The following is a 22,463-nucleotide window of genomic DNA, read 5'->3' on the forward strand; positions in this document are numbered from 1 at the left end:
TGATTTGTCAATTTCTTTTCCTGTTAAAGATGGCTAAGAAAACATCTAAGTTCTGATTCAAGGATATAATATTGGCAGACACCTTCCGAGAAATGTGCATGACATAGTGTTGCAATTGCCCTCAATTTCCATTGGTTTCAAAGGAATTTGAAAGCTCTGAGCACCTTTCAGATGTTGCTCAGTTCCCTTACTAATAACGTCTGTATCAATTAGAAATATAAAAATGTATATTATATGTTATATTATACGTTAGCCATAGCAATGGCTAACAATTACGATTTACCACCTAAGGACATTAAGAAAATTCCTAATAACAGTAAGATATTTCTGTTTGGCCGTCAAATAAACAATATAGGCTCAAAATTCCAACAATATACTGGAGGAAACGTTTTGATACTGGCACCATCTTGATATTTTCTGAGACTGTCTCAACACAAAAGGCTTCTGTCTGGATGTGAGAAAATTATTAGACATGTTCTTCAGGCTATTTATCCAATGCTCTGACTGATAGAAATGCGATACACATACACTGTCTTTCTGACCGCAGCATTTAAGGACTGTATTGTGAACCTCTTTACTCACATTGGTGAGACATTAGTCTCATAAGCAGTCCTGGTGAAATAAATTCTGACTCTGGTTCTGACACCTGTACTTGGACCGAGTAGCACCTCACTCTTCAAATAGAAATCAATGGAAACATTTTCAGAGTAAGGGACCACTCAAGGTAATGGTGATAGAATTGACAGAATCTGTTACTTCATGTATTTACTAGTAAAATCACTTGGATAACAGCACGGGATCATAGAATTGTCCTGTACATTACCCCTGAGCAGGCCTGTGATGACACTCTTTCCCAAGAGTGAAATTAAAAGTTAACAGCCATTGCCTGTGACCATTTTAAATTGTCATGCACCTACTTGACATGAGGTATTGGGTTTCCAGCGACTCTGCACTCCAGCAGCACCTTGCTTCCCTCAGCCACTTCCTGGCTCCGGAGCTTCTGGGTAAATCGAGGAGCTGAAGATGGATAGCTGCCTGCATTGGTCAGCTTGGGGTGGAAGGTAGTTTCACTTTCTTGAGTGACATTTTTCCTGCCAGGGAAGGGTTCTCCACTGTGGTGAGCCTTGGGTAACTTTGCTTCAGCCTTGGTCTCTGGATATGCTTCGCCAGCGTTCTGATTCACTGAGGCATTTATCACAGCTGACTGTTTCTTTTTAGGAGACAGGTATCCACTGTCAGGAGAAGAGGAGTCCCCATCTGGACTCCTGCCTCTTGCCTTTGCTGCTTCCCTAAATATGGAAGAGAGTTCTTCAATGAACATGGCAGCCTTGTCACACAGCTTGTTCCTGAAAAGAGCATCTCCCTGGGACATTGATTGGGATTTTGGACTTGTCTTTTGTGTATTTTGACTATATCTCTCTGCATTTCTTAGACTCCGAATAAAGCTGGGGCTAGCCGCTAGCGAAGGAGAAATGCTACCTTGCTTCCCAGGGAGAGTCCAAATGCTGTTTGCTGCCTGAGGTGGTGTGGGTGGTTGCTGTTTCTCTGGGAGAGATTGAGATGTGCTGAATAGTGGATTGGGGTTGTTCACTTGAGGCCTCCCCACAATTTCTTGCCCTTGCACTTTGGTTTTCGTAGAAGTAGAATATTCTGATGAGTCTGGAGAAGAGTTGAAGTGATGACTGAACTCCTGCTCTTCATTCTGATCCCCTGTCACTGAATTAGCAATAGCTTCTCTGGCCAGGTCAAGGCTTTTACTTATCTCCTCTTGGCTGAGAAATGCAGATAGGTCATTTGAAACCTCTCCATCCTGTATGTCCGATAGGGAATCACAAAAAAGGTCCTGAAAAGAGGAAGCCTCTGACATGTTTTCAGAGTAACCCTCATGGGCTCTTTTCTCTGCACAGTAAGTCTCCTTCAGCATTAAGGGTAGAGGCACCACCTGCTCATGCCTTCTGTCTTGCATGCTGGAAGAAAAAGCACAGAATTTCTGTAAGAAGTGTAGCAATATGACAAATATTTTAGATGCTTGTGTCATGTAACTGTAGATTTATCATTTACAAATGGCAGGATACAAAAGCAGGTGGGGAAACATCAAATCCTAATGACATAAAATTATTTGTAGCATGATCATTCACTCTGAGTTAGGATAGGCCTGACTGACACTAAGCAAGAGCAGGATGGTTACCCAGTAAGTGTTTCAGGAGTAGGTCTTCTACGTCAGAGGCTGCAAAGTGAGGCCCAACACACTTTTGGATCTGGACCACTACGATACTTTGGATCACCATTGTCCTGTGGCTCAGCAGGACCCTCAGCTAGGCTGCCTATCTGCTGAAGCCCTACACGCTGTTCAAACAGACAGCCTAGATTAGAGCAATTTGTCAACAGAAGTTTTTGGCGGAAGATATTTTGTGACAAAACTTCTGTCAACAGATTGTGTTCAGACGGTAAAGCAAATTGGAGGATCAATCTGCTCGGTTGACAGAGAGTGGATGGAGTGCCCAGCTGCTCCAGCAGCAAAACAGCCATCTGGAGCCACAGAAAACAGGGTCACAGTTCACCATGGCCTTCCGGGAGCCCTGCTGAGATGCTTCCTTAAAGGCACCCCCCCAGACACCAGTTCTCTGCCTATGGTGGGGCTGTGCCTACCTACTTGAGGGACAGCATAGCCAGAGCAGGGCTTCTACCCTTTCAGGGAGACACAGTTCATTCCAGGGAGCCATGATATCAGAGCAGCCCCTGGGCTTGCGCTGGCCCCAGTCAGAGGTGCTTCAGCACCTGCTGTACCTCCTGACGGCTGTCCTCCTCTTCCTCACGGAGGGCAAACCGGAGACTGCCTTTGAGGACCTCACCATGGCTGTGGGATGATCACATCTGCACCCACCTCTCTCCCCGACCCCGCCAGTGCACAGGCAGATCTGAAGGCACTGCCCCAGTTTTGACTGATGTGACTGGCAGGTCATGGGGCAGTGAGACAACCAGCAGTAGTTCCAGAGCTTCTGAATGTGGAAGACCACCTTCCTGAAGCTCCGCGCCTGGCTCACCCCCCACCTCTGGAAACAGGACATCTGGATGCAGCCCACCATAGCCCTGGAGAAGCTGGTTGCAGTTGCCTTCTCAAAGTTCACCACCCCAGCAGCTACTGCTCAGTTTGGTGTGGGGAATTCTGTCATCGGGGCCCTCCTCATGGAGGTAACACGCTCTGGGGCTCAGCCGCATCACAGTGTTTTAAATATCCCTGATTATAATGGCTATATATGTGGTCTCATCCCAGGGAGTTTAATTTCTTAAAACTAAACTGTTCAAAACTTTGCATTTTTGCAGTCTGCCCTATACCAGTATTTCTCAAACATTTTTTTATAAAGTACCCCTTTTAAAAAAAAAGTACCCCCGGACTTCTCTCATGTACCCCTAAGGGTACTCATACCACCAATATAGAAATGTGGTCCTAAAGTAATCTGAGGTCCTGAAACAAGTGCCACTCAGCCTTTTCAGATTGCAGTACCCTGTTCAGGAGTCAGATTTGTTTTTTGTACCACCAAGTTACACCTCACTTAAAAACTGCTTACTTACAAAAACATCAAGGAAGACTACCACTGAAAACTTGCTGACTTTCTATCATCTTATTAGCAAATAAAGTAATTGGAATAGAAATAATGGATTTATACTTCCTATCTGTGATCGGAAGAAGGGATTTCGAAAACTGGGGGAGGGTCCTTTCAGAAGGTCCTGTCTCCATGGGCGATGCGCGATTCGACAAGCCACACTTTTGAATTGCCGCGGCCACCACTATGCTAACGAGGCGCTGCATATTCATTGCAGTGCCTCATTAGCATATTTCAAACCTGCTCATTAACATGCCCCTTTCGAAAGGAAGGGGCACGTGTAGACCCAGTCTATGAGTTGAGGTAGCCCCTGGAAGACCTTGGTCTACCCCCAAGAGTACACTTATCTCTGGTTGAGAAACACTGCCTTATTCCATTTCTTCAATGATAGCTGGCTTGATAAACATGAGATGCACTTGGATGCATTTTACATTACTCATGCATGCTCCAATTACTTCTAGTTACTTCACTGAGGTTTGCCCAATAAATAATCATTAGCAGATTGATTGATTGATGGATTTTATTCTTGGATCAGTGTATCCCTGTCTTGATATCTCTTCTTTCTGTGTGCTGTGCCAGTGCATTACAACCACACAGTTAAAAGCGAAGTTCAGAGAAGCCAAAGAATTTGTTTTATGCCCTAACATGTGAAACATAGTTTTATAGAGTGGGTTGGTAGGGTTAGTCCTTGCTTAAATTAGATTGTCTCTTTCTCTTTGTCCCTGCTTACAAAGGAACAAATCTAGCAATCATAATAATATATTATCAACAAAATTTAGAAGAGAATATACACCACAACTGGCTACAATTTAGTGACAGAGAGATAGCTGTGTTAATCTGTATTCTATCAAAACAAAAAAGCAGTCATGTAGCACTTTAAAGACTAACAAAATAATTTATTAGGTGATACAATAAAAAGCTTTTGTGGGACAGACCCACTTCTTCAGATCATAGCCATACCAGAACAGACTCAAAATATAATGCACAGAGGTCAAAAAATTGTTATCAAGGTTAGCAAATCAGAAGAGCAGAGGTGCGGCAGGAGAGGGGTGTACAGTGGGAAAATTGAGTTAGATAAAACAAAGTATGTAAAAGAGTCCTTATAATAGGCCAGGTAATTGCTGTCCTGGTTAGTCTTTAAAGTGCTACATGACTGCTTTTTTGTTTTGGCTACAATTTAGCATTTTTAGAAAATTAACACAGGCAAAATAGTTAATTTAGAGGCTCAGTTGTTAAGCAGATGGATAAATGCAGGGGAATCATGAGTTAATTTGGAGAATGTGTGTCTCTGGAACACTTAGTAATTGTTTAAAATTTCATATTCCAATGAATAAATATGCTATTTTGTGTGAATAATTCATTGCTGTAAGTCTTTTTTGCATCACAAGCATAATCTGATTCTGATTTAAAATACCTGAATCTGATTCACATTTTCTTCTTCTTCCTGGAGATTATATCTCAGTGTGAAATGTAACAAAACAGGCTAAATTGTCCTGACTTTCGTGCTATGCTATTCTGTTGTCTCACTGGCATGTGGCTTAGGGCACAGTTTAGCCCTTTGCCTCTCAGCACAACAGAAGATGTTTAGTTTCTAGCAAAATAAACATATTGGAAACATACACTACAATTATTTGAGTTTTAAATCATTCTGCATCTTGTTAGGTAAAAACAGTGGTTTACACACAACTGGAAGTCATAATTTTCTAAGTATGGCACCTAAAGTTAGGAATCTAAATAACTGGCTGAATTTTTAGAGGTGTTAAGTACTTCATGAAAACTACAGGTTATCAGCACTTCTGAAAATCTGGCTACATATTTTGGTACCTAAATATGAATTTGCATGTCTACCTTTTGGCATCTAAGTTTGAACATTTTAGTCTAAAAGACATTTTTACTTATATTTTAATATATAAATTCATTGTAATCCAGGGAATCCAAAATTTCCTTTAGAGCAACTTGCTTCTTTAAGAACAGCTAAATAAAGGTAGCATAAGACTAACCCTATCAAATAGCACGTAAGTTCATAATTAGAAATATCTAATGCTATTTCTAGCATCTATTGGTGAGACAAGAGAATATTTATAATGATGTTTTGCACTTCTATCTAATAAGTGTATTTGCCATTATTAATGCACTGTATTGTTTTGATAACATGGAAAATAACATTTTGCGTATGCATTATTTGAAAAGCTTAACTTTACAGAAGCTTTATGAAGCACAATATATTTCTGTGGTACACCTTTATATTTATCTTGTCTTATATAAAATCACAGATGGTCTACCCATTAGCACAGTAAAATAATCCATTCAAATGTATTATATTACAATGGCAATGATTTTCACACTTTTAGAAAATATGACTAATTCATCAGTTTAAAATATTAAATGAATAAACAGTAAGATACAGAGTACCATGGAACATAATTTTACAGGTCTGACTCCCTCATTGTAATGAAAAGAGAAATACTAGGGAAAAATGGGAGAATCTTAAAATTTGTGAAGATTGTGCTATGAAAAATGATAGATTAAAAACATAATAAAACCAACCCTGTTCAAATGGGTAAGAGATTTTAAGGGAAACTTCTAATGATGTTTCAAAAACAAATAAATACTTATTTTGGAATGGATTTTGAAGCCTTGAGCTATCATTACCTGAAAACAGTTAATTGATTTCACAAAAAAGACCCCCCAAAATTACAGACCTTATCTGTTAGGCCACTTTGAAGAGTCTCACATATACTAATTTCAGGAAAGGCTGCTTTTTCTTTCTTCACTTAAGTAAGATGAAAGTTGCTTTAACTATTCACTAAAGCTTGCTTGGTCCTCAGTAAGCATCGAAGCGACTGTGGCCTGTGAATTACATCTGTCCTATGTGACTATGTATTCTTACCGCACTCATCTATATTTGGTAACTGAACTCATGTTTCAGCAAACTGCCACTGTCTGGAATTCCTGAAGAAGGGACGTTAGTCCTGGAAGCCACAACAAGTTCTGTGCACTTGGTGCTTAGGAACTCAAGGAACTTAACACTGAAATACTCCATTTTTGCTGGATTCTGGACAGTAGTTCAGTGTGTTCTTTCATATTATTTAGGAATATTTAAATGTGACTCTTGTTCACAATCAAAGCGCATCCATTCACCAGAAAGAGAAATTACAGTCTGTGGTTTGATTTACATGGGGAAAAATGGTTTCTTTATAAGGCATTCCACCTTCATATTTGTTTTTTATTTTTGCCAGATTAAATTAAAACAGTTTTTGTATCAAAATAGTTGTAAATTAGTCAATAGATATACATATGGAAACAAAATATTCTAACAAGAGAAAAAAATTATACTGCCAATCAGAATATGTGATTCGAAATAATACTTTATTTCTATCACAAGTTGTTAGTGGAAGAGAAGTATCCAGTTCCAGGCTAGCAATAATTTTTCAAGTAACTATGAGGTCTGATCACCAGACAACAAACCAATTTACTATTGTAAGAGTTATCACCCAAAAATGGTAATGACAAAAATCTCATACAGTTACTCACACACTAAAGAAGTTGCACAATGAAAATATAGTTGATACAGCATATATATGTATAAACATATTTTATATGCATAAATATAGTTGAAATAGCATTATATTACTTTGTAGTGTTCATATATTTCATTTTAATTTTGGTTAATTTGATATGTTTCTTTTTTCATATCTGCAATCCATTTCTGGTAATTAGAAATACAGTAGATAAAATAATATCTACCAGTAAATTCACTGATTGTCTCCAGTGGTCTGCAGTGTTGCTGTAATCCTGTTCATGCCAGAATTTTAGGCTATGTCTAAGATTAGAGAGTTTTGTCGGCAAAACAGCTGTTTTGTCAATAAAACTCGTGGAGTGTCCAGATTCCCAAGGGCGTTCTGTTGACAGTAAATTGACAGAACACAGTGTTTTTGTCCACAGGTGTACCCTGCTCACCATGAGGAAGAATGCCTCTGTCAACAGAGATCTGCTGATAAAAAGCCAGTCTAGATGTTCTGGGTGGAAGGTGCCTTTTGTTGACAGAAAAGGCTGCTGAGACACCGAGCAAACCCACCTACTATGCTTCTGGCCAGCTGTTTTGCCGATAGAATGGGTGGGTAGTCCATCCACTTTCTGTTCGCAGAGTGGCTCACTCTTCTGATCTGTTCTGAGGTCTGGCCACAATCTGTCGACAGAAGTTTTGTCGGCAGATATCTTCTGACAAAGAATTCTGTCGATAAATTCATCTAATCTAGACATAGCCTTAGCAAGACAAAGTACATGACGCAATATCTTTTATTGGACCATCTTCTGTTGGTGAAAGGCACAAGCTTTTGAATGAACACATCTCTATGTAAAATTCAAAGCTTGTCTCTTTTACCAACAGAAGGTGGTCCAAGGAAAAAATTAACCACCTTGTCTTGCTTGTCTCTCCTATCAAATTGACACTGTTATTCTGTGGTTAAGTCCTTCAGGAACTCTATGCTCTGTTAAAAGCACTATGGAATGGCCTCTTAGAATTTCTTTTCCAGAATGCAAGGATACAAATGCACTTAGACTGCATGACAACTGTAGAAACAGAAATAAGGCTGACAATATATTTATGAAAAAAAATATGCTCTTCAGATACATCTAACCTGTGTTTGTAATGAATGGATCAGCAGTGTGTCACAACATAGTAACAAAAGCATGGCTGTATCTGAAGACCAGTGCTTATTTTGTTCAGGTACCTGCACCTCGACAGCTCCTGCCATGGGACTGACTGAGGGGAGAGAGGGATGGGAGGGAGCTGGCTGAGTTCTGGCACTTTTTTTTTTTTAGAAAAAAAAAGGCACTAATGAAGACTAACTAGCACCTGTACTGGTAAAACAATTTCCCCCAAAAGTCTTCAGAGAGCCTGTCACAATATAGATAACACGCTGCTCAAGTTTCATCAGTTTTATTGCAAATCTAAAAAGTGTGATGATGCCATTTAAATAAGGGTACTCCTAGACAGCAAACACAGCTTGCAATCATCCTGTGATTGCAGCATGAGTCAACATACTCAAGATAGCTTTAATATAGTTAGCTCAGGTCCTGGAGCAGTGAAGCAGCAGCAGCAGCGTGAACCTCAACACAGGACAGCCACATAAAGTAATTACCCAGGGCATTAGGTGGGTTTCTACAGCTTGTGCTTGTGTCCACACTACTGCTGCTTCCTTGCTGTGGGACTCAAACTAATGAGATTAAAATTAGTTTGGATATGTTGGCTTGAACTGCAATTGTACCCAGTGATTGCAGTCTAAACATACGCAAAGAGACAGTGTGGATATCCAATGCTCAGAAACCAATCACAAGGCCAAATCTTGCCATTCTTTTGCCCACAAAGATTCCAGAATGTCACTCAATGTTTTGAATGAGGCAGCAACGTAGTATAAGCCCAGTGTTCCCTCTCATTTTTTATCCATAAGTAGCAAAAAATTTCACATGTAGATGTGCACCACCAGTAGAAACATATTTTGCCAGCTGTGGATGGCTGTGGGCCCTCTGCTAATCATCTGGATGGTGCCTGAATCTCTCCTGGGTGTCTGTACAAGCTCTCCCCTTACAGGGAACACTGGATGAGACCCACAGTAGAATCCAAATGAAGTTAAAGCAAGTTATGTTGATATTACAACAGCAAGAAGGAAATTAAAAATCTTTTATGATAACCTTAAAGCAGGGCTCAACAACCTTTCCAAGGCCGAGTGCCGAATTTTGGTCTTTTGACTTCTATGTATGGTCCAAGTGTAAGTGATACTTTTAAAAGTCACTAAGAGTCCTACTTACAACAGCTTCATTAATAAATAAATTACAATGCAGAGCTTTACTGTTTAGGTGGTGGTTGGTGGCATTAGCTTTTCTTTTGTTAATCCACAGGCGACATGGCTTTGAGCAAGCTCCCAGCTGCATGGATGAGGAGGGGCTGGGCTGAGATACCGCTTGCCATGCAGATGAAAATTGGCTCATGTGCCATTCTTGGCACCCATGCCAGGCATTGCTGATGCCTGCCTCAAAATTTTGGCACAGCTAACACAGCAACAGAGAGGAAGCTGTGCTAGTCTATACACTATCAAAACAAAAAGCAGTCAAGTAGCACTTTAAAGACTAGCAAAATAGTTTATTAGGTGAGCTTTCGTGGGACAGACCCACTTCTTCAGACCATAGCCAGACCAGAACAGACGCAATATTTAAGACACAGAGAACCAAAAACAGTAAGCAAGGAGGACAAATCAGAAAAAGATAATCAAGGTGAGCAAATCAGAGAGTGGAGGGGTGGGGGGAAGGTCAAGAATGAGGTTGAGCCAAGTATGCAGACGAGCCCCTATAGTGACTCAAAAAGTTCCCATCACGATTTAAACCATGTGTTAATGTGCCAACACATGGTTTAAATCGTGATGGGAACTTTCTGAGTCACTATAGGGGCTCATCTGCATACTTGGCTCAACCTCATTCTTGACCTTCCCCCCACCCCTCCACTCTCTGATTTGCTCACCTTGATTATCTTTTTCTGATTTGTCCTCCTTGCTTACTGTTTTTGGTTCTCTGTGTCTTAAATATTGAGTCTGTTCTGGTCTGGCTATGGTCTGAAGAAGTGGGTCTGTCCCACGAAAGCTCACCTAATAAACTATTTTGCTAGTCTTGAAAGTGCTACTTGACTGCTTTTTGTTCTAACACAGCAAGAAAACCAGGAAAATCAATAATGACAATTTGATTTCAAGAGCACATTCACTGACAATTGTAATAAAGCAATTTTAAATAATCTGAAAACAAATACTGACTTTGCTCAGTCATAACAAATAGATCAAAGAGTTCTAAAAAGAGAGGAGCAATTAGCTGACAATGGGAAACACAAGCTAATGAACCTACTGTAAAGGACTTAAATTCTCTCTTTCAAATGGAGAGAGCTGGAATTCACAGGGAAGAAGGCTTCTTACTCCCACGAGGGCCTTGTGGAAGGTAAGATGGAGCTATAAATCAATTACAGCATCGTAGTTTGATTTACAATCACAGGCTTCCCCTGAAGCCCCAGTGAATTATTTTGTAAGCAACTAGAAATTTACTTCTCTAATCATTTAATAACCCTTAACAGATGAAAAGCAAAATGAGGTCCCACAAATTTAGACTTAAGGTGAAGAAGTGCAAACTAAAGCTGACCTACTAACTTCCTTGCCAATGAAATACAAGGAACTTCCTGAACTGAAGGGTGAAAGTGATATCAAGGAAGACTCTGCACATGTACATCCTAGCTAGACAGCACTAAGATCAGACAGTGACCTGGAACTCCTCTGAGCTTTCCATTAATCAAACCTTTGCATATTGAAATGCATTATGTTATTCGGGTTCACTGGAATTCTCCAGAGATGTTTAAGGAAAGGGAGCCAGAAATTTAGTAAAATGAAATCTAATGTTGCTTTACATCAGTTTTAAACGACTAACATTTTCAACTTTGAACTTTTGCTATAAGTAAGCATTTAAATTAAAATTACTTATTATTTTTTAAAAAGAAAAAAAATATGTTTGGCACTCTATGAAATCAGACAATAGACAGTTCCTCTCCCGAAAAGTTCACAGTCCAAACAAGACATTGACTGGGCTAGGTTCTCATGGTTCCATTGAAATCAATAAGATTAGACCTATTTACAACAACTGAGGTTCTGGCTCAGGAGAGAGAGGAGGCACTGAGAAGTCTAGAGAAGGGGATGTCTAAGACTGTTTTAAAATTATTAATATTTTTGTAATGAAAGTGATTATTTAATTTTGAAGAAATTCACCCCTGTGCAGAGGGCCCAGACAAAGTGTACACACCACTCAGTCCCATTTAAATGTCCAGAGGACACTAGATATATTTTAAAAAAGGGCCAAAAACCTTCGTGGAAATTAGACCTTAGACCTTTTCTAAAGGAAGATGTAAGGCCATTCATGGACTTACCTGCTATATCAGTTGTTCTAGACCATCTGTGCAGTTGAAATGGAAGTGCCAAAATCCAAGTTTCAGCATTTGTGAATAAAATGTGTGTGTGTGTGTGTATGAATATTTATGCAAATATATTATCTGATAGAAGCCGTGTCTACACGTGCACACTACTTCGAAGTAGCGGCACTAACTTCGAAATAGCGCCCGTCACGGCTACACGTGTTGGGCGCTATTTCGAAGTTAACTTCGACGTTAGGCAGCGAGACGTCGAAGTCGCTAACCCCATGAGGGGATAGGAATAGCGCCCTACTTCGACGTTCAATGTCGAAGTAGGGACCGTGTAGTCATTGCGCTTCCCGCAACTTCGAAATAGCGGGGTCCGCCATGGCGGCCATCAGCTGAGGGGTTGAGAGACGCTCTCTCTCGAGCCCCTGCGGGGCTCTATGGTCACCGTGGGCAGCAGCCCTTAGCCCAGGGCTTCTGGCTGCTTCTGCGGCAGCTGGGGATCCATGCTGCAGGCACAGGGTCTGCAACCAGTTGTAGGCTCTGTGTATCTTGTGTTGTTTAGTGCAACTGTGTCTGGGAGGGGCCCTTTAAGGGAGCGGCTTGCTGTTGAGTCCACCCTGTGACCCTGTCTGTAGCTGTGCCTGGCACCCTTATTTCGATGTGTGCAGCTTTGGCTTGTAGACGTTCCCTCGCAGTGCCTATTTCGATGTGGTGCCGCGCAACGTCGAAGTTGAACATCGACATTGCCAGCCCTGGAGGACGTGTAGACGTCACTACATCGAAATAAGCTATTTCGATGTAGCGTTCATGTGTAGACGTAGCCATAGTTTGTTAGAGGACATTGACAACTATGGGACTGGTGTGATGGAGAGAGCCAGAAAAAGTGAGAACAAATTCTGGTAATGTAGCAATACAGGGAGAAACACAGAAGGAAGGTGTACTGTAGGAACAAAACAAAAATCTTAGCATAAAAAATGCAAAAATTAATGTGACACCTTGGCTACTAACCTAGGATGTGTAGTCTGATATATAAAGATACTGTCTTACATTTCTTTTAAAAATAGATAAACCAATGTAAATGTAACCACTGTTTTTAAAAAAAAAAACTGAAATGACGTCTGTTTCAAAATCTTATACACGTGAAAAAAGCCACATGAGAAAAAGAACAGCTCAGACATATAAAAGTGTGAGACATATGTAGTATGGGAGGGGGGCAGAGTAGCATTAGGAAATGCTGAGCAGTTTAAATAGTCAAATTACATAAGACACAAATAGAGCTAATGTGGTTTCCTCTCCTCAGTTCAGAGCTGCCTTCTGTAGGTGCAGAACATGTAGAAAAAGGCAAAGTTAGCCTTAACGTAAACACTTAAATATCAAACACTTTTCTAATGTGATGTTTTTCAAATTACATACAATTATCACAACTTCATATAAATTAACTATTTTTTCTCTTTCTTTGTAAATTTACTATACTTTGCTTCTATTGTCTGCTCCATATATGAACTGCTAAGGACCTTGCTTCAGCAGTCCATCCCTCTTCAACATAGTATTTAAGTATGTGCTTAATTTTAAGGATGCACTTAAAAGCATTAACCTCAGCTGACTCTCATTTACATCAACAGGCACACAATAAAGCCAAAATGGAATGCTTCTGAAAATCTCATCCTTTGATCCTTAAACATGTTCTAGGATTCCGACTGCTGGAACTTGACACAAATTCACATCTTACTGATCTCACTGTGCCTTTTGTTGTTCCTATTTTTAGCATTTGCCAGTATCATTAATTCAGGCCCCCCCCGCCCGCCATTGGATATATAGTGTATTAGGGAAAGATCTTCTGTTAGATTAATTTTAACGTTAAGTTTATGGTACATATTTATGTTTTTATATTGACAGCCAGCCATGCTTTTAAATCATGGACCTGTAGATACCATGGCTTTAAAGGACTGACCTATTCTTTACAGAGCATATGGGGAGTGTTAGATCAGAACAGTTAAAAATAAAAGGGATAAGATATGTTACATGGTCACTGTACTGAAGCTAAACAGCTGTTCCAAAGCTCCTGCTTCCCAAAATGGTTTAACTCTGAAAACTGAACATGCCTGGTAGTGCTTTGTTGCACTAACTTTGACATGCTGGTTTCCAAATAAAATGTATTATTTTCATTTCCATTAAAAAAATCCCTATGGCTATTACTAATTTTATTTCTCCAATAGTTTCAAACCACTATGTCTTTTGACAGCGCATGTTGAGTTTCTGTGGTCTGTATGAGGAAATCCACCTTGCTAGTAAAAGGTAGTTGATGCAAGATAAGCATAGGCAGCTGTATAATGATAACAGAAGCTAGAGTGTTAAACAAAGACAAATGTGAAAGGATGTTACATTCCCTAGGAAAGCAATGAAATGAATACTGTCGAGGGAATATGACAAGGGAAGAAGTCAGCTGTTCAGCCGAAATAGGATGAAATTGTTTTAAAAGAATCTGTTAGTAGAACATAGTTGGTCAGTTAGTGCAAAATACAGAGCGATGTGTCAGTCACTGACTTCTAATAGGCAGGCACTTAGCTCAGGACTATTTTTGGAATGAGTTTCCATGGATGTCAAGAGTCTTCAGGCTCTTTGCTTTTTTCTGATTGGCTAACAGAAAGGTGCTGAAAAAGGTGGTGGCAGAAATATCGCAGACCTGGTAGATATCACATATACAGGCACTAGTGGCTGTTACTTTTGAGGGTGGGGGGTTGAGTTTTTTTGTTTTTGTTTTTTGGAATGTCTGCGTTATATCAAAACAATATAAATGTCCTTTCTGTCTCTATTTCCACACATGCACATAACAGGAAAAAGGAGGGTAATTAGATACAACACTAACATATAGCAAGTGAAAATATGAAAAATGTCTTTATAACTTGGGCGTGGGAACTTTCACTGGGGGTGTGTCCACATGAGCCCCCTCCCTTTGGAAGGGGCACGTTAATGAGGGAGTTTGGAAGATGCTAATGAGGCACTGACGTGAATATGCAGTGCCTCATTGGCATAATAGCAGTCGTGGTGATTTGAAAGTGCTTCTTTTGAATCGCACACCACCTGTGTAGCCAAGGGCCTTTTGAAACAAACCCCCAATCTTCAAAAGCTGCTTCTTCCCATTTGTTTTGGGAAAGAGATTTTCCAGAATAGCTTATTTTGAAATAATGCTGCTACCCACAAAATGCATTTTGAAATAACCCTCAGCTTTTTTGAAATAGAGCACGTATACACAATTGAGTCTATTTTGAAATAAAGCCATTGAATGAATCATGGCTTATTTTGAAATAGGCTCTGTTCCCTATCTACACAGCCCCTATTTTGAAATAGCTATTTCAAAATAGGATTTATTCCTCATGCAATGAGATTTGCCTAGTTTGAAATGAGCCAACCTCTATTTGAAATTATTTTGAAATTGTAGTTGCTTTGTGTAGATCCTGGCAAAGTTATTTTGAAAGAATGGATGTTATTTTGAAATAACTTTTCAGTGTAGATATACCCTAATGTAACAATATAAACCTTTAGAAAGAACCCTAAACCCTAAATCTTCCTTTTCTCTTGGTGGGGAGAGGGGAATATTGCAGATGCAAAAGAGTATTGCAGATTCTTAATGGAATTTGCAAGTGCATCAGCTTGATGTCCAAAACTACACAACCTGCAAATGAGAAATAAGTATTGTTCCCATAGAAAAATCAGTCATCTAGCTTTAGTTATAATGCAGGTAAGCTGCACCTACACTAGCCCCTCCCTTTCAAAAGGGGCATGTTAATGAGGGAATTTGGAAGATGCTAATAAGATGGTGACATGAATATGCAGCACCTCATTCATATAATGGTGGCCTCAAGCAATTCAAAAGTGCTGCTTTGGAAATGCACACCGCCTGTGTAGACAGGGGCCTTTTGAAAGGACCCCCTGACTTCAAAAGCCCCTTTTTCCTATTTGGTTTTAGGAAGAAGGGGCTTTTGAAGTCAGGGGTTCAAAAGGGCCCCATCTACACAGGTGGTGTGTGTTCTGAAAGTGGCACTTCCGAATTGCTTGCAGCTGCCATTACGTTAATGACACCCTGCATATTCATGTCAGTGCCTCATTAGCATCTTCTGAACTCCCTCATTAACATACCCCTTTTGAAAGGGAGGGGCCAATGTAGATGCGGCCATATAGAATAAATGATTTTACAAATAACTGCTATTAAGAGGTATTGAGACTGGGTCTTGCATGGCACTGAGCTAATCACCAAAGTCTCAGGTAATATTACAATCTCCAATGTGAAAATGAAGTAACAGGAATGGAAGCAGTTTTGTGTTGTGGACACTACAGCTCTGTGATTTTCCATAGACCAGTCTATACTATCTGTTGTGTATTTCTAGCGTCAAGCCCTTCACTAGGATCTCAAAATGTCTGCCCTTTACAACATACTCTGGGGTGACCAGGGTGACCATACCACTCCATTCACACACATTTGCAAAACTGTAAACTGTGGAACTGGTATTGTTTTAGATCGTCAAAAAGAAGGGAAGATCACACTGCTAAAACACAGAAAAGTATTAGAAACATAAATGGCCCCTAAGTGCTGAGCACCTATATAAGGGAGACTGTGAAGGGGCTGATCAGGCCAAATCGTTTAGGTTGTTCTACTCGAACAATGACCAAATCAGCCAAACACAAAAGGTTCCATTCACCCTGCAAATATATTGTATCTCTTTCCCACACCGTACCTATCTTGCCTCATTTTGCCCTGGATCTTCAGACACTACAGAAATTAAGAAATACTAATGCTATTAAAAAACAAATCTTGCCAATTTTACCTGTGTCAACGAATTGAGACTCTCTATGCTTATGTGACAGAACTACTGCTGCTTTTGTTCAAAAGACCCTTATTTTGGGTCTCATAAGAGATAAATTGAAGTCAATGGAACTTCAATGCATGCAAAACCATGCACATGCATTTACAGAATCAGAGCCATAGACTGTAGACCACCAGATTAGGTAGATGAGGTAGACGAGGATTTCTTCAGACAACTAAGAGAAGCTTCCAGATTACAGGCCCTGGTTCTCATGGGAGACTTTAATCACTCAAACATTTGTTGGGAGACCAGTACAGCAGCATACAGACAATCCAGGAAGTTTTTGGAGAATGTTGGGGATAACTTCCTGGTGCAAGTGCTGAAGGAACTGATCAGGGGCCGTGCACAGCTTGACTTGCTGCTCACAAACAAGGAAGAACTAGTAGGAGAAATAGAAGTGGGTGGCAACCTGGGCTGCAGCGATCATGAAATGGTAGATTTCAGGATTCTGACAAAAGGAAGAGAGGTGAGCGGTAAAATACAGACCCTTAATTTCAGAAGAGCAGACTTCAGCTCCCTGAGAAAACTGATGGGCAGGATCCCCTGGGAAGCTAATATGAAGGGGAAAGGAGTTCAGGAGAACTGGTAGAATTTTAAAGAAGTCTTATTGAAGGCATAGGAACAAACCATCAAATATGGCAGGCAACCAGTGTGGCTTACCAGGGAAGTTCTTGGTGAGCTTAAACTCAAAAAGGATGCATGTATGAAGTGGAAACTTGGACAGATGACTAAGGAGGAGTATAAGTATAGGAAGCAAAATTGCAGCTAGCAAGGGATGTAAAGGGTAACAAGAAGGGTTCCTACAGTCATGTTAACAATAAGAGGGTTATCAGGGAGGGTGTGGGAGCATTACTGGATGAGGTAGGTAACCTGGTGACAGATGATGTGGGAAAGGCTGAAGTACTCAATGCTTTTTTTGCCTCAGTCCTCACGGACAAGGTCAGGTCCCAGACCGTGGCAGTAGGCAACACAGTATTGGAAGGAGGTGGGCAGCCCTCGGTGTGGAAAGAACAGGTTAAGAGTGATTTAGAAAAGCTAGAGGCACACACATCCATGGGTCTGGATTTAATGCATCCAAGGGTACAGAGGGAATTGGCAGATGTCACATTGCGGGGCCTTTGGTTATTATTTTTGAAAACTCGTGAAGATCAGGACAGGTCCCAGATGATTGGAAAAAGGCAAATATAGTGCCTATCTTTAAAAAAAGGAAAGAAGAGCAATCCAGGGAACTATAGACCAATCAGCCTTACCTCAGTCCCCAGAAAAATCATGGAGGGTATCCTCAAGGAATCCATTTTGTAGTACTTGAAAGAGGGGAAAGTGATCAAGAATACTCAGCATGGATTCACCAAGGGCAAGTCATGCCTGACCAATCTGATTAGCTTCTATGATGAGGTAACTGGTTCTGTGGACATAGAGAAGTCAATGGATGTGATATACCTTGACTTTAGCAAAGCTTTTGTTACAGACTCCCACAACATACTTGCCCATAAGTTAAGGAAGTATGCATTGGATACTTCGACGTTAGGCGGCGAGACGTCGAAGTCGCTAACCTCATGAGGAGATAGGAATAGCGCCCTACTTTGACGTTGAACGTCGAAGTAGGGACCGTGTAGACGATCCGCATCCCGCAACGTCGAAATTGCTGGGTCCTCCATGGCGGCCATCAGCTGTGGGGTTGAGAGATGCTCTCTCTCCAGCCCGTGCGGGGCTCTATGGTCACCGTGGGCAGCAGCCCTTAGCCCAGGGCTTCTGGCTGCTGCTGAGGCAGCTGGGGATCTATGCTGCAGGCACAGGGTCTGCAACCAGTTGTCAGCTCTGTGTATCTTGTGTTGTTTAGTGCAACTGTGTCTGGGAGGGGCCCTTTAAGGGAGTGGCTTGCTGTTGAGTCCGCCCTGTGACCCTGTCTGCAGCTGTGCCTGGCATCCCTATTTCGATGTGTGCTACTTTGACGTGTAGACGTTCCCTCGCAGTGCCTATTTCGATGTTGGGCTGAGCAACGTCGAAGTTGAACATCGACGTTGCCGGCCCTGGAGGACGTGTAGACGTTATTCATCGAAATAGCCTATTTCGATGTCGCAACATCGAAATAAGCTATTTCGATGTTGGCTGCACGTGTAGACGTAGCCTCAGTGTCCAACTTGCCATTGTCTAGTGCACTAGCTTTTGGGTAATTTGTGAGGAAATGAACCAGGCAGGAGTGTCTGGAAGTAACAGTCAAGTTCTCATTATGCACCTTTCTCCAACCCATAACCCAGACCTTGTACAGATTTTTAAAAAAATCCCACAGAAACGCAAAGCACATTTTGCTATCTGCTATCTCTGACAGAAGCACTGAGCCTACCCGCTCTGCACTGTGGTCAAGATTGTGCAAACACAGGACAAATGATTCTGTCATATTTGCAACAAGAACTGCAATCAAATCATGATTTCGTGAAGCATAAATTGCTGTGGGACATAGTGAAAACCAACTAACCAAGTCAACCCAAGTATGGCATGCAGATGTGCAGGGTGGGGCACCACCTCTTGGTCTGACAAGTAAGTACTGGCTGATTGGATTACATTTTAATGCAGGTTTGAGATGATAATCAGCAACAGACAAACTTTTAGATATGGAAGCCCATATGTCTGCATATGTATGCCAAACTTTCTCCATCCCTCTAGAGCAAGGCACCAGAATAGGAGAAGTATTGACAATTGAGAAGCAAGTGGTTATCACACTGGGGAACTGCGAAACTCCATGTTGCTACTGGTCAGTGGGAAATAATTTTGGAATTGAAAAATCCATAGTAGGGGCTATCATGTAAATGTGGAGAATCATTATGAGTATCCCTCTTGCTAGTGTGGAGGATTTAGTAGATGGAGTTGCACCAGTGGGGTTCCTGAGCGGTGATGGTGCAACAGCAAGCACATCCATATTTTATCACCAGCCCACATTATCACAGAGAACATTAACAAAAGGGCAGCTTTTCTATGGTCAGGCAAGCTTTGGTGAGTCAAAACCAATGAAAAAAACTCTGTGCAATTGAAAACAAATACAATAAATATGCAAAGAAATGAACGGAACACAAAAAGCAGTCAAGTAGCACTTTAAAGACTAGCAAAATAGTTCATTAGGTGAGCTTTCGTGGGACAGAAAGCTCACCTAATAAACTGTTTTGCTGGTCTTTAAAGTGCTACTTGACTGCTTTTTGTTTTGATAGTGTATAGACTAGCACAGCTTCCTCTCTGTTACTATTTAACAGAACACAGTGTAACAAAGGGAAAGAGCATTCATGCCCATTTTAGCTACACATGCAGCCAATCATTACTTTCATGGGTCAGTGTGTGTAGGGGGAACGTAGGGAGGTGCTACAGTAGAGATCTCCACTGACTGCAAAGGGATGCACGCTCCAACTTGCTAAACATGCCGGTCAATAAGGGTGTCCAGCATCTGTGTTTGTGGTACACCTCCCTCTCCTTTTCCTGCTGGGATTATCTCCTGTCTGCTCTTTCTTTCCCCACACTGCTTGAAATATCAACCCTTTATGATGCACCTGATGAAGCGGGTCTTTGCCCACGGAAGCTTATGCTCCAAAATATCTGTTAGTCTATAAGATGCCACAAGACTTCTTGTTGTTCTCAAAGCTACAGACTAACACGGCTACCTCTCTGATACTTATAACCCTCTATGATGTCTGTTCAAGACCTGATGCAGCACTGACTTGAAGGATCTCCGAAAACGTGTGCTCCCATGACCTCTTCTTTCTTCTCTTTTTCAGGGTCAGTCTTTCCATACAATAAAATTTTGGCCCCTATTACCCAGGGTAGTAGCACAGGGCAATGACACTGAGTATTGGCACTATTTTCCAGAGGGCACTGGTATTCTTAGCTAATATCTTGCTAATGAAGCTTCCAAAGGCACAGATAGCAGAGCTGCTGCTGGTGTCCTGAAGACCATATCCCATTAGACATCTTACGCAGATGGTGCCATCCCGATTCATTACGGAATGGTATGAAAAAATGTTCTATCACGGAGGAAGAAACAAGGCAGCCATCCCTAGGAACCTTTGACAGAGGGTTGCAAAGTAAAGCCATGAAACTTTCATCAACATATCTCAGAAGGATCCCGGGAAGAGCACTATTTATATTAAAAGAATTGTTCCACCTGCATCCCTTCCCCTGTCTAACCTTACAGGAGAATGAAAGGCAAATAAGTCTGCTTCTGTTTGTTGCACTGCTACCTTTGCTTGTACTGTATAAGGAAATGCACCGAATGTCAGTACCTGAGTCCTGATTAATTTGAGGTTGGGTTAGGGACAGGGTTAGGTTTAGGGTTACCCTAACCTTCTGTACATTTAGACACTCCAAAGGAAAAGGGGCATTCACACACTTACCTGAGGCCTCTCCCTGCATCAGCCTTGCCTGTGCTCACCTGATGGGATGGGCTAACCTGTGGTATAATCTCAAACAGGTCCTCACTTACAGCATAACTGCCTCAGCCAGTCACATGTGCCTCCTCCTCCTCCTCTTGGCTGTTCATGACAGGGTTTTCTGTCCTCAGCTTCATCAAGGTATCTGCAGTGGTCTGTGGGCTGCTTGCGTGTCCCCACCAAGTATGGTATGCAGCTCCTTATGAATGCAGCAGGTAGCCAGCTTGGCATTAGATTGACTCTTGATCTTCCTGGCCTTGGATACTTTTTGCAATTCCTTTACTTTCACATGGCTGCTGTTCCTTGACATACCATTTTTCCTGAATCCTCCATGCAATCTGCTCAGAGATGTCCATGTTTCTACGGCGCTCTGTAGCTGTGCCTTCACATCTTCTTCTCTTCACAAACCCAGGAGGTCCAATAACTTCAGCCTATTCTAGGTCAGAATACATCAAAAGCATGTAACTAGCATGGCTGACTGTGTGGTTGCACATAACTGTGGAGAGAAGCCAGGTACACTAACCAAGCTGGTAAATCATGAAAAGGCATTTCAAAATTTTGGGGCTTCTAAAGTGGGGGCTGGCTTCTGGTCTCTCTGACCCTCGGTAGTGGAGCTCACATTTGTGACTGGACTTGTCATTATCAGGCATTGTGGGACAGCTGCCGGAGGGTTGTATTACCATGTAAGCAGGGGAATGGTCCCACTATTGTGGGGAACTTTCCTGTCTTCTATACTACCCCGGTGAAGTGGACCAGTGAAAGGATCTGAGTCCTTGCTCCTACTTCCTTTACCCAATGGCCTCCCTGACCTTGAGGGCTCCCCTTCTATCGTCCTGAGTAGCAGAGTCCTTGAAATCTCAACAAGGCTGGACCCAGGTTTCCCTAGGCTGAACCCCAAACCTTGTAAGCTGTGTCTACACGTGCACGCTACTTCGAAGTAGCGGCACTAACATCGAAATAGCGCCCGTCACGGCTACATGCGTCGGGCACTATTTCGAAGTTAACTTCGACATTAGGCGGCGAGACGTCGAAGTCACTAACCTCATGAGGGGATCGGAATAGTGCCCTACTTCGACGTTCAACGTCGAAGTAGGGACCGTGTAGACGATCCGCGTCCCGCAATGTCGAAATTGTGGGGTCCTCCATGGCAGCCATCAGCTGGGGGGTTGAGAGACGCTGTCTCTCCAGCCCGTGCGGGGCTCTATGGTCACCGTGTGCAGCAGCCCTTAGCCCAGGGCTTCTGGCTGCTGCTGCTGCAGCGGGGGATCCATGCTGCAGGCACAGGGTCTGCAACTCGTTGTCGGCTCTGTGTATCTTGTGCTGTTTAGTGCAAGTGTGTCTGGGAGGGGCCCTTTAAGGGAGCGGCTGGCTGTTGAGTCCGCCCTGTGACTCTGTCTGCAGCTGTGCCTGGCACCCTTATTTCGATGTGTGCTACTGTGGCGTGTAGACGTTCCCTCGCTGCGCCTATTTCGATGTGGTGCTGCGCAACGTCGATGTTGAACATCGACGTTGCCGGCCCTGGAGGACGTGTAGACGTTATTCATCGAAATAGCCTATTTCGATGTCGCCACATCGAAATAGGCTACTTCGATGTAGGCTTCACGTGTAGACGTAGCCGTAGTCACTTAGGGCAGGGGTT

At 41.9% G+C, this 22,463-nt stretch overlaps 1 protein-coding gene across 4 annotated transcripts in view; it reads right to left on the reverse strand.

Moving 5' to 3' along the window:
- PALLD (palladin, cytoskeletal associated protein) overlaps window positions 1-6,449 on the reverse strand; it is a 357,303-nt gene extending 350,854 nt beyond the window's left edge. For all 4 annotated transcript variants that reach the window (XM_074993049.1, XM_074993048.1, XM_074993047.1 and 1 more), the window contains exons 1-2: window positions 6,308-6,449; window positions 918-1,967 (exon numbers count right to left, since the gene is read on the reverse strand). In XM_074993049.1, coding sequence (XP_074849150.1) covers window positions 918-1,966 — 1,049 coding nt within the window. In that variant the 5' untranslated portion in view covers window position 1,967; window positions 6,308-6,449. The remainder of the gene's footprint in view (window positions 1-917; window positions 1,968-6,307) is intronic.
- Between the last annotated feature and the right edge of the window lie 16,014 nt (window positions 6,450-22,463).

The sequence above is a fragment of the Carettochelys insculpta genome, chromosome 4 (assembly GCF_033958435.1).
Source record: "Carettochelys insculpta isolate YL-2023 chromosome 4, ASM3395843v1, whole genome shotgun sequence".
Lineage (NCBI taxonomy): Eukaryota > Metazoa > Chordata > Testudines > Carettochelyidae > Carettochelys > Carettochelys insculpta.